The 13,140-nt window shown below is 36.4% G+C and overlaps 1 protein-coding gene across 10 annotated transcripts in view; it reads right to left on the bottom strand.

The window, feature by feature from the left end:
• Nucleotides 1–13,140, bottom strand: part of DNM2 (dynamin 2) — a 380,758-nt gene that overhangs the window by 240,986 nt on the left and 126,632 nt on the right. For 6 of the 10 annotated variants that reach the window (XR_011558204.1, XM_070741818.1, XM_070741820.1 and 3 more), the window contains exons 9-10: nt 5,985–6,052; nt 4,628–4,766 (exon numbers count right to left, since the gene is read on the bottom strand). Coding sequence is in view for 9 of the 10 variants with exons in the window: in XM_070741818.1 (XP_070597919.1) it covers nt 4,628–4,766; nt 5,985–6,052 (207 nt within the window). In the remaining variant the exon portion in view is untranslated. The remainder of the gene's footprint in view (nt 1–4,627; nt 4,767–5,984; nt 6,053–13,140) is intronic. The other 4 variants (XM_070741819.1, XM_070741815.1, XM_070741817.1 and 1 more) reach the window with 1 other exon arrangement.

Genomic DNA, 13,140 nt, shown 5'->3' with positions numbered 1-13,140 from the left:
ATGTGAGCTGCATATGCAGCTTTGTGTCTCTGGCATGTGTTTGCACGTGTCCCCACGAGATTTTGCTTCTGCGCATGCACAAGCAGCAAAATCTTGCAAGGGGACATGTGCGCATGCAAGATTTCGGTAATTTAAAAATTCTGCGTGTGTGCTGAAGCAAAAAAAAAAATCACCGAAATCTCACGCATGCGTGTGCTCCCTTGTAAGATTTTGCTTCGTGCGCATGCACAGAAGCAAAATCTCACTATGACACATGCGCATGCAGACCAGAGACACGAAGCTGTGCATGCATCTCAATTTTTACTAACTTTTACTAGCAGCACACCGGTAGTGATGGTAACGGCAACCCCCGCCTAGTGCCTACCGCTATCCTGTTGGTTTTGATTAGGGAAACTCAAGACCCGGCCTGCAGGATGCTTAAATCTGGCCCGCAGGACTGTCATTGCAACAGGGGACAGTCCCCAGTGCGTCTGCCAGTGAAAACAAAGCTTGGGAGGGCTGCGGGCAATCTTCTTAAGCTACATTTTCACTGGCAGAGGGATGTAGGAGGTATCACAGCTGAAAACAGAGTATTCAAGGGCTGTGGGCGGCTCTCCTGATCTCCGTTTTCACTGGTAGAGGGTTGCAAGAGGCTATCACAGCCAAAAATGGAGCTCAGAGTTAACTTTCGCTGCCAGAGTGCTCAGGCCACCACAGGTGCCCCTAACACAAGTGATGTCCAGTTGGCCATGCCCATATTGGCCTCTTGACACAACCCTGAATCAGCCCTCAATGATATTGAGCTTGACAGCCCTGGCGTAGATCATAATCAGCCAACTTATGGAATATGGGTTAAAAGCACAAATATAAACATAGAAAACAGCAGAAAGGCTTCTTCCATCAGAAGCATATTTTTAAGTACACTGCTCAAAAAAATAAAGGGAACATTTAAACAACACAATATAACTCCAACTAAATCAAACTTCTGTGAAATCAAACTGTCCACTTAGGAAGCAGCACTGATTGACAATCAATTTCACATGCTGTTGTGCAAATGGAATAGACAACAAATGGAAATTATTGGCAATTATCAAGACACACTAAATAAAGGAGTGTTTCTACAGGTGGGGACCACAGACCACATCTCAATACCAATGCTTTCTGGCTGATGTTTTGGTCACTTTTGAATGTTGGTTGTGCTTTCACACTCGTAGTAGCATGAGACGGACTCAACCCACACAAGTGGCTCAGGTAGTGCAGCTCATCCAGGATGGCACAGCAATGTGGCAAGAAGGTTTGCTGTGTCTGTCAGCGTAGTGTCCAGAGGCGCTAAAAGGAGACAGGGCAGTACACCAGAAAATGTGGAGGGAGCTGTAGGAGGACAAACAACACAGCAGCAGGACTGCTACCTTCGCCTTTGTGCAAGGAAGAACAGGAGGAGCACTGCCAGAGCACTGCAAAATGACTTCCAGCAGGCCACAAATGTGCACGTGTCTGCACAAACGGTTAGAAACCAACTTCATGAGGATGGTATGAGGGCTCAACGTCCAAAGATGGGGATTGTGCTCACAGCCCAACACCATGCAGGATGCTTGGCATTTGCCACAGAACACCAGGATTGGGAAATTCGCCACTGGCACCCTGTGCTCTTCACAGATGAAAGCTGGTTCACATTGAGCACATGTGATACATGTGACAGAATCTGGAGACACCGTGGAGAGCGATCTGTTGCCTGCAACATCCTTCAGCATGATTGCTTTGGAAGTGGGTCAGTAATGGTGTGGGGTAGCATTTCTTTGGAGGGCCGCACAGCCCTCCATGTGCTCGCCAGAGGTAGTTTGACTGCCATTAGGTACCGAGATGAGATCCTCAGGCCCCTTGCGAGACCATATGCTGGTGTGGTTGGTTTTGGGTTCCTCCTAATGCAGGACAATGCCAGACCTCATGTGGCTAGAGTGTGTCACCAGTTCCTGCAAGATGAAGGCATTAAAGCTATGGACTGGCCCGCCTGTTCCCCAGACCTGACTCCGATTGAGCACATCTGGGACATCATGTCTCGTTCCATCCACCAACATCACATTGCACCACAGACTGTCCAGGAGTTGGAGGGTGCTTTAGTCCAGGTCTGGGAGAAGATCTCTCAGGAGACCATCTGCAACCTCCTCAGGAGCATGTCCAGGAGTTGTAGGGAGGTCTTGGAGGCCACACACAATACTAAAACTCATTTTGACTTGTTTTAAGGACATTACATCAAAGTTGGATCAGCCTGTAGTGTGTTTTTCCACTTCAATTTTGTGTGTGACTCCAAATCCAGGGCTCCATTGGTTAATAAATTTGATTTCCATTGATGATTTTTCTGTGATTTTGTTGTCAGCACATTTAACTTTGTACAGAACAAAGTATTCAATGAGAATATTTCATTCATTCAGATCTAGGATGTGTTATTTGAGTGTTCCCTTTATTTTTTCGAGCAGTGTATTTTTTCACTAAAGAGCTGTGCTAGAATCAACTTTTAATCTCAAAAAGACTAGATTCAAACTTCCTTCAAGCTTTGTACTTTGCACAGAGTAATCGCACCTCATACTTAAGTTTTGACTTGCTTGGCTGCCAAGGTTTGAAAAACTTTTTATCTAGAAGGCATCTATGGCAAATTGGGGGAGGGGAGAGAAGGGCACTGGTGATGATTGCCACTTTTAATAAATAGAATAATTGACTTTCTACTTCTGGAATACGCAATAATTAGCATCATAACTGGAGCATTAAATTTATTGTTTGTCTGACTGAATCAAAAGACATAAGACATGTAATTTACTTCTTTTCAATGTCTACAAGTATTCTCCATGTCAGTGAAAATATTTGTGTAACATATAAGTGTTTTATGTGCAAAGGAAACGGTTTGAATTAAGAAAATTCCAGTAGAATATAGGCCCTTATATACATGATGTCTGTATCAAGAAAGAAGAGACCTCTTCCAGAAATCAGCACTTCAACTGCATTTCAGTGCTCACTGTTTGCCCAGAACAAAGTCGAACAATGATTTATAGCCATTTATGTTGAAAGAAATGCCACTACCAAAAATGGAACTAGTAAGCAAACCCTTTCTGCAGAAGCAATTACCTGTAGCCCTATTTTATCATTCTTATAATCTCTTTCTCTGTCATCTTGCCAGTATCTGTTTTCAGGTTAATAATAAATTATTTCAATAATATAAAAATGTTCTATATTCTACTTTGGGGAAAAGACTCCTGTAATGAGTCCTATGGTATCTTAGTGCATGCCAGCTGGACAACTACTATTGTAAAAGCCCTGCATGGCATGGGTCCAGCTTATTTGAAGAACCATCTTACCCCCTGGAACTGACCTGCCCAACTGCACTGGCAGAGGAGGTCTGCTGTGGGCTACATTACTCAAGGAATTCCAGCTGGTGGGATTCAGGAAAAGAAACTTCTCTGTCATGGCTCCTGCCCTTTGAAACACCTTGTCCCCAGAGATGAGATTGGCTTCCACCCTTCTGAGCTTCAACAAGAGCTTGAAGATCTGGCTCTGTTAGATTGCTTGGGGCTCCAATGGAGGAGCATCACACTGGAAGCGGTTAATGAATTAAGAGGCAATTCCACCTCCATACATTCTGCTCCATCCCGCCTCATCTTTTAACTATAATTTTAATTTTAATTTTATTTTTATTGTTATTATTTCCACGTCATTGTTTTAGAAATTTTTATCTGTTAGAATTTTAATTTTTTAATGCTGTAAGCTTCCCAGAGTTGTTTCTATACCAGATGGGCAGCAAATAAATTGAAAAGACTAACAGACTGGCAGACAGACAACCAGAGATCTTATTGCATAAGTGGGATTTGAAGGACCTTGGATAGCAAGTGCTGACTTCTTCACAGTGTATCAATTCCTCAGTCAGAAACAGATTTAATCTATAACATAGCACTGCAAGGTCAAGCAATGCAAACTACTCTTCACAGAGTGTTCTTCAGTACTTTGCTAATTATAAAAAATATCAAGAAGATAACACAAACAATGAAATCCTGAAACCAAGATTTCAGGATTTAATTGTTTGTGTTATTTTCTTGATATTTTTTGAGTAGTTTCCTGACTTCTCTCTCAGGTTTAAGTATATGGCCAAGCCAATTATACTGGAATGATAGAATTCTTATTTGAAGGAGAATTTTAGATCAGAGACAGCGCATTACTTCAGCCAGTGTAGATAAGGTTAAACTGTTAAAACAACTTTAGCTTTATTGGTCCTGTTGCTATGAAAAAAATTCAGAGAGTGATTGAAATGGCAGATCAAAAAGCCATGCACTTAATAGAAAGTCAGGAAGAAATCTGCTCACTAGTTTGAACAACCTCCAGATAGCTCACAAATGCTTCTGTTTGAAATCAAAGAATAAAAAGAAGAGAGAACTAGGACTGAAATGTGATACCAAGATTGTTGTCTGGACCACATAAAGCCATCTTTCAGCATTTTATAAAAATATAGGAAACAAGACAATCTCAACTTTAGCCAATCAAGATTTTAGAAGAAGTTTGCAGCAATTCCTGGAGGTTGTATTTGGCAAGTTGGGAAAAATAGAATAGTAGAGTTTTAGGTTTTCCCAATTCAGTCAAGTAAGAGCTACAATAGCTAGTTCAATACCTTACTGGTACACTGCCTAACTGTATTGATTAATTCCTGAATAACCAAGTCGACACACTTCAAACAAGGCTCTTTCAGCTTCACCACCTGCTTTTTCACAATGGCTTCAAATGCCAAGTCTGGTGTGAACAGTCCCGTCCTATATCAACACAGGAAGGATAGAACAGCATAGACACAGTAGAGAAAAAACAAGTGGGGAGGGGGGAAAAAGAGGTTTAAAGATGGGCAACATTCCAGAACACAATACCCTCACGTAGCAAGACAGCTTTTCTGTGGCAACAAGCCTCTCCTTTTGCTAGTAATGTTAGTTAAATAATATAGGGATGGAACAAGGACTTTAGAAAGTGAAAATTATTATAGAAAGAGATACGGTCATATTTATTGTTGAAAGGTATTTTGCAAATTAAATTTGTAATATGCTTATTCATAATACTTTTATAATATCTTTGAACATAAAAAGGAAATACCAACATTATGTATTTTAGGAGGAAAAATTTTCCTTTACTAACTAGTTATCAGATAATTAGAATGTGGAACTGTGAAAAATGAGCTAGCTACAAAATAGATCATAATGGATACTCTTGTTAAATCAGGGAAAAAACTGTTCTGGAAATAATGGATTTTGCTTGCTTCTTGTCCCCAAAGCAGCTAGGAATAGTTACTTATCTTACAAGCCAATATAATCTCAACAATCAACATATTTTTTGTTAGTTACATCTTCATTTGGAGTATAAACAAAATAAAAAATTTCTAGAGGGGAGGAAATAATCATATAAGTGTTGTACCATTCTCCTTGCCCTTCTATTATAGCAGAATTTTTTTTTTAAACTTCTCAGTAGATTTACAATCTGATGTCCTAAACTTTTTCATTCTCCCCTCTAGCTGAAATTTAATCAATCAATTAATTAATTAATTGACATTGTCGTTTAGATTAATTGACGTTGTAGTTTAGATTTGTGAATCTCTAGTCATGCCAATAGGATAATCATAACAATCGGTTTGATAATCACTAGAACCAAGGCACCAGGCCAGTGGCCAAGCAGAACATTAGGCAGGAAAGCTAGCTGGCCTTAGGCAAGAAAGGTGGTTGGGTAACTTTGGGCCAGTCTCCCTCTCTCAGCCTACTAATGTTGTTTGCTGCTTTGAATTATTTATAAAAATAATAAAGTGAGATAAAAATAGTGTTTCAGCACAACATTCTCATCAATATTTTTCTTTTTGATTTTGATTCAAGATAATAGGAAACATTTTCAGTACAAGCAGCTTCCCAAACTATCAGCTGCTTTGGATGCCCCACATAAGTATCATATTACATACATTTTATGCCATATACATTCAATTCAGTGTGAATACTTGCCTTATACCATGGATGTTTTTGATTGCATAGCTGATTTCACGTCGCAAATCTTTCTCATCAAACTCCATCTAAAAGAAAAAAGCTAATATATTTTATTTTATTTATTTATTTTATTTATTATTAGAGTTGAAAGGGACCTTGCAGGTCATCAAGTCTAACCTCTTGCTCAAGCAGGAAACCCGCCACCACCCCAACCAGATGGCAGTCCAATTTTGTTTTGAATGTGTCAAGTGATGGGGCATTCACAACCTCTGCTGCCAGGCTGTTCCACTGGTTGATCGCTCTCACCGTCAGAAAGTTCTTCCTTATTTCCAGGTTGAATCTCTCCTTGGTCAATTTCCATCTGTTGCTCCTGGTCTGGCCCTCTGGTGCCCTGTAAAATAGTGTAACCCCCTCCTGTCTGTGGCAACCCCTCAAATACCTGTATACTGCTATCATGTCCCTTCTGGCCCTCCTTTTTGCTAAACTATCCATTCCTAGTTCCAGCAATCTCTCTTCGTATGTCTTGGTTTCCAGTCCTTTTATCATTTCAGTTGCTCTTTTCTGTACTTTCTCTATGTCCTTTTTGTAATGGGGTGACCAAAATTGAATGTAGTACTTGTTAGTACATGGCACTCGCCTGTGTTTGGGGTTGCCATGTATTAAACTACCATTAAATGGAGTAATATGTCTTTAAGAGCTTTGGGCTGGTTTTGCCATAAGAGGGCGCCAGCACTCTCTCCTTCGCTTGCACTCATTCTTTGCCTTTACCTTTTGGGGGGAGTATACTTTGCTTCATGCTGCTATGTGTGGTTACTGCTTTGTTCTTGTATATATGTATGCTAACAAGTATTATTTACATACAGGGGGTGGACAGAAAAATGGAAACACTTGGCTTTTTGGCACAATGTTTGAACATGTTCAAATCAATCAAAACTTGACATATATTAATGTTTTTTTTAAATTCTGTTATTTGATATGTTTTTTTAAACTACCTTTTTTTTTTACAGAAATGGAAATTGGTTATAACCTTCTAGAAATGGCAGACCTCTCAGACTTTCAAAGAGGCCAAATTGTTGGTGCTCAAATCGCAGGCACTAGTTTAACAGAAAGTGCCCGAATGTTTGCCGTTTCAAGAGGTAATGTCCCAAAAGTAATGACTGCTTTTGAAAGAGAAAGGAAAACGTCCTCAGCCAAGCACAGGTTTGGTCGAAAGTCGAAGTTGTCTAAGAGAGACCGTCGGACTCTAAAGAAAAGGATTTAGGGGTGTGATTTCTGACAGTCTCAAAATGGATGAACAGTGCAGTCAGGCGGTAGGGAAAGCAAGTAGGATGCTTGGCTGCATAGCTAGAGGTATAACAAGCAGGAAGAGGGAGATTATGATCCCGCTATATAGAATGCTGGTGAGACCACATTTGGAATACTGTGTTCAGTTCTGGAGACCTCACCTACAAAAAGATATTGACAAAATTGAACGGGTCCAAAGACGGGCTACAAGAATGGTGGAAGGTCTTAAGTATAAAACGTATCAGGAAAGACTTAATGAACTCAATCTGTATAGTCTGGAGGACAGAAGGAAAAGGGGGGACATGATCGAAACATTTAAATATGTTAAGGGGTTAAATAAGGTTCAGGAGGGAAGTGTTTTTAATAGGAAAGTGAACACAAGAACAAGGGGACACAATCTGAAGTTAGTTGGGGGTAAGATCAAAAGCAACATGAGAAAATATTATTTTACTGAAAGAGTAGTAGATCCTTGGAACAAACTTCCAGCAGACGTGGTAGATATATCCACAGTAACTGAATTTAAACATGCCTGGGATAAACATATATCCATCCTAAGATAAAATACAGAAAATAGTATAAGGGCAGACTAGATGGACCAGGAGGTCTTTTTCTGCCGTCAGACTTCTATGTTTCTTTTTTTTAATATATATTTTTTATTATTTTCAAAAGAAAATGAACAAAGACATACAACATTGAACATTTAAGGAGCTACCATTGCTCCGCTTATCATAGAAGTCTAACTAATACAGAATATAAAAAACTCTAACTATTACCAGATCTAAGCAGAAAAGCCACACTTGAAGATTACATTATCATTAAATTTAATTATAAATTTTTAAAATTAAGATTATTGATTAAGTTTCTTTATGTTTTTTTAAAAATAATAATATACTTATATGTATATATATAGATCAAAGAGCAATAAACAAATTATTAGTAATACAAAAAGGAGATAATATAAACACTTCCAAGTTAGTTATAATATAAACTATATAATTCTATCTTATGGTTTTTAAATAGTCATTTATTCTTATATATTTAATTTTTAATACTGTTTTTAACATTCCACCAATCATATACTTTATCCCAAATTTTATAAAATTCTGTTTCGGTTTGATTGTTCAAACGTTTAGTCATCATGTCTAGTTCTGCACACTCTATAATTTTTTTGAACACCTCAGTGTCTTTCGGTAAAGTCTTTTCTTTCCATTTCTGCGCGAATGTTATTCGTGCCGCTGTCAATATATGTATTATTAAATAGTAAATTTCTTTTTTATACTTTATATTTGAAATACCCAATAGAAAAAATTCAGGAGATTTTTTAATCTTCTCCTTTGTTATTTCATTTATCCAATTCTCTACTTTATTCCAAAATATTTTTGTCTCCGGACAGGTCCACCATGCATGGTAATATGTGCCAACTTCTTTTTTGCATTTCCAACAAATGGGCGATACCGAAGGAAACATTTTAGAGATTCTGTATGGTGGAAGGTGCCATCTATAAAACATCTTAATTTGATTTTCTTTGAAAGAGATTGATTTTGTTATTTTCCAATTATACATCCATATCTTTTCCCAAGTATCTAAATCAATCTCTTTGCCAAAATTTTTGCACCAACTAATCATATTATCTTTCAATATCCAACCTATCGTTCTATGATTTAGTAAATATTTATAAACATTTCCAATTGTCTTTGTTTGATTTTGGAATAATAATTTGCCCAGTACATTATTTTCTTTTTTAAAAATATAAGTCTTTACGTCTATTTGATATCTGGAACTAATCTGCATATAATGCCACCAATCTAAATCTATACCTAACTCATATAACTCTTGTTTTGTTCTTAATTTTAATTGATTATTTAACAAGTCACTATATTTCCAAATCTTACCTTTTCCTTTAAGATTTGGGTGTACTATAGCTTCAAGGGGTGAAACCCATTCTGGCATTACTATAAAGTGATTTTTCTTTATTTCATTCCACACTTCTATCAATGCCTTTCTAATAACATTATTTTTAAAATATGAGTGGGTTCTTAACTTATCATACCATACAAATGCATGCCACCCGACCATCAAGTCGTGACCTTCTAGATTAAGCAATCGTTGATTTTCTAGCGTGAGCCATTCTTTTATCCATGTCAGGGCCCTGGCATGATAATATAGTTTCCAATTTGGGAGACCTAGGCCTCCTCTTTCCTTACGATCTTCTAATGAATTTTGTTTTATTCTTGATTTTTTACCTTGCCAAATAAATTTTCTTATTATCTTATTCAATTCGGCAAAGAATTTCGTTCCTGGATTTATTGGAATCACTTGGAAAAGAAACAATATTTTTGGAAGGGTATTCATTTTAACTGTGGAGATTCTTCCTACAAGTGATAATTGTAGATTACTCCATATTTCTAAGTCTTTTTTAATCTGACTTAATAATTTTAAATAATTGTCGTTTTTTAAAGATACGGCTTTGGAAGTCATCCATATCCCTAAATATTTCACTTTTTTCGTGATCTTCATGTTTGATAGGTCTCCTAAGTATTTTCTCTGTATTTCAGTCATATTTTTTGTTAATATCTGTGTCTTTTCCTTATTTATTTTCAATCCTGCAACTTTCCCATATTCTTCAATCACATTTATTAAGTTTAAAATAGATTCTATTGGGTCATCCAAAATAAACACTACGTCATCTGCAAATGCTTGTGTTTTATAGATTTCTTTTCTAATTTCCAATCCTTTTATTTTCTTATCTGCTCTTATTTTTATCAACAATGCTTCTAAAGTTAAAATAAATAACAATGGTGATATTGGACAACCTTGTCTTACTCCTCTTTGTATAACTACTTTTTCTGTTTGTTCACTATTTATTATAATTTTAGCAGTTTGTTCAGAATATATAGTGTCTATTATATTAAAAAACTTTGTTCCTACTTCCATCTTATTTAATTGTATTTTCATAAAATTCCAATCCACATTGTCAAATGCTTTTTGGGCATCTAGGAATACAAGTGCCATTTGCTTTTCAGGGTGCTGCTCATAGTATTCCAAAGTTTTAACTATTATTCTTAAATTATTTTTAATTTGTCTTCCTGGTAAAAATCCATTTTGATCACTATGTATCATATTATTTATAATACTTTTAAGTCTATTGGCAAATATTGATATAAAAATTTTGTAGTCGACGTTCAACAATGAGATAGGTCTGTAATTTTCAATTTTTTCTTTCTTGGTATCAGCCTTATGTATTAAGGTTATTAAAGTTTCTGACCAGGTTTTTGGTAATTTACCTGTTGTCAATATTTGATTATATATCTCAAGCATGTTGGAAAAGAATATTTCTAGTTCTAGTTTATAAAATTCAGCTGGTATTGCGTCTGGACCAGTTGCTTTATTATTTTTTTGATTCTTTATAGATTGTTTTAATTCTACATCTGTAACAGGTCTATTTAATCTTTGCTGTTGAGCTTCCGTTAAAACTGGAAGTTCTATTTTTTCCAGATATTTAAAAATTAGATCCTCACTTATCTATTCTTTCTTATATAATTGTTTATAGAATTCCGATGCTATTTCCTTTTTATCTTGTATTCTATGTTTTATTGTACCTTTTGAATCTGTCAGATTTTTTATAATTTTATTTTCTCTCTCTTTTCTTAGTTTGTATGCCAGCCATCTTCCAGGTTTATTCGCATGTTCAAAATAATCTTGTTTTGCTCTCTTTATCTTTTCTGCAATTAATTCTTGTTCTATTAATCTCAATTTATGTCTTATTAATTCTCTCTGATTTTTTTAATTTGTCGTCCTTGTCCTCTTTTTGCATTAAAATTTCTAATTTTCTTAATTCTTCTACTAATGTTCCTTGGTATTCTTTCTTTTCCTTATTTTTTTTTTGCTATGAATGATATTGTTAATCCGCGTATATATGCTTTGGTTGTATCCCATAAATTTTGAGGGGTGGTATCTGTATTTTTATTTATTTTTTTAAAAATCTCTAATTCCTTCTCTATCCATTTCTTATATTCAGGGTCTTTTATTATAGTTCTATTCATTGACCAATTCTTTATTATCCTTTTACCTTTCCAATATATGGATAGAGGGTTATGGTCCGCCCAAGTGTTTGTCTCTATTTCTATTTCACTTATTTGTTCCATTATGTGAATAGGGGCCCAAGCCATATCAATTCTAGACCATGTCTTATGTGGGTTGGAATAAAAAGTATATTGTTTATCTTTTAAATGCTGTTCTCGCCATACGTCTTTTAATGCTAATTCTGAACTCATTTTCCAGAATGACGCCGGTAATATTACCTTTTTTTCTTTTCTTTTCCCATTATAATCCATTTGGTCATCTGAAATTGCATTAAAGTCTCCTATTATTATCATATTTTCAATTGATAACTCATTAATTTTTTCATGTAGGTCTTTATAAAATTGTTTTTGATTATCATTTGGTGCATAAATTGAGACAATTGTTAAAGGTTTTATTTCTAAATCTAATTGTACTATCAAAATCCTTCCATCCCCATCATTGTATATTTCTTTGGATTCAATTACATTGCTACACCTCTTTTCTTTTGATTGGCCAGACTTGTATATAATTTTCCCAATTTTGAGTTTTTAAGGAGACTTCTTTTTGATTTTTTGATATGGACTTCTTGTAGAATGTTTATCTGGGCTTTTTGTTTCGTAAGTTTAGTTAATACTTGGTTTCTCTTCCTTGGGTTATTCAATCCATTTACATTGACTGAAAATATTTTCAGATCATGTGTCAACTTTATTTATAGTACCTTTTGGGTTCTTTTGATTCTCGGAGTCGGGTGTCCAAAATTAAGTCCTGCGAGATCTGTAGTTGTTTCTGCCTCACCACCAACGCTTCTTCCCCTCCACCACCTGTAGCCCCATCATTTCGTCACCAGGCTTTGATTGAATCTGAATTTGTGCGGTACTGTCCAGTCCACTGCGTGCAAGGAAAGATCGTGCTTGTTCTACGCTTTCTATTTTCATTCTCGTTGATTGCCATGTTAGGGTCAAACCTTCTGGTATCTGCCATCTGAAAGGAATACTCTTTCTGATTAAAATACTTGTAAGAAAATAATATTGTCTTCTAGCCTCTCAGACTCTCCTTGGAACTTGTTTCAGAATTGCAATTTCTTTTCCATTACGTTGGAAAGACTCGTTTTTTGTGTATCTCAGTATCACATCTTTTACAATTCTTCTTGTGAACTTAATGTGGACTTCTCTGGGTAAATTGTGGCGCCTAACATATCCAGTCTGGACTCGGTAGACTTCGTCGATCTCTTTTACCAGTTCTGTTGGGTCTAACTGCAAAATAGCTCCCATAACTTCTGCCATTTTTGCAGGCAAGTCTTCGTCTTTTTCTTCTTCGATGTTTTGAAACCTCAAGCCATGTTGTGCGGAGTGAAGTTCTAGGTTGGTTATTGCTATATCAAAGTCTCTGCGGGCTGCGTAGTTGCGGTCTTCGTATTCTTCTACTCTCTGTCCCACATCTTGGATTTTTCCTTCTGTCACTTGTATTCTCTTTTCGCTGTCTTGTAGTTTTTGTTGAATAACTTTTATATTTCCGTCCATTTCGACAACATTCCCTTTTACTTCAGTTAATTCAGTTCTGAGTTCTGCAATTTCTTTTTTAATTTCATCTTTCATCTCCTTCATCTCTTGCCTCAATTCTTGTAGGTAGGTTTTCATTTCTTCTTTGTTTGTGTCGCTTTGAGTTTTTGCCTGGGTTTGTAATGCCTTGATGTCTGCTAGTGCTTCTTGGATAGTCTGAAGACCAGGGTCCATCGTAGGCTTGTCTTTTTCTTTCTCTGATGATGAAGTTGGGGAGGTCCTGGGTGTAGAAGTTGGGGCAGGAGTAGTTGGTTGTTTTCGCGTTGTTA

This window comes from Erythrolamprus reginae, chromosome 2, assembly GCF_031021105.1.
Source record: "Erythrolamprus reginae isolate rEryReg1 chromosome 2, rEryReg1.hap1, whole genome shotgun sequence".
NCBI classification, from domain to species: Eukaryota; Metazoa; Chordata; class Lepidosauria; order Squamata; family Dipsadidae; genus Erythrolamprus; species Erythrolamprus reginae.
This window is presented reverse-complemented; position numbering and strand designations above follow the sequence as displayed.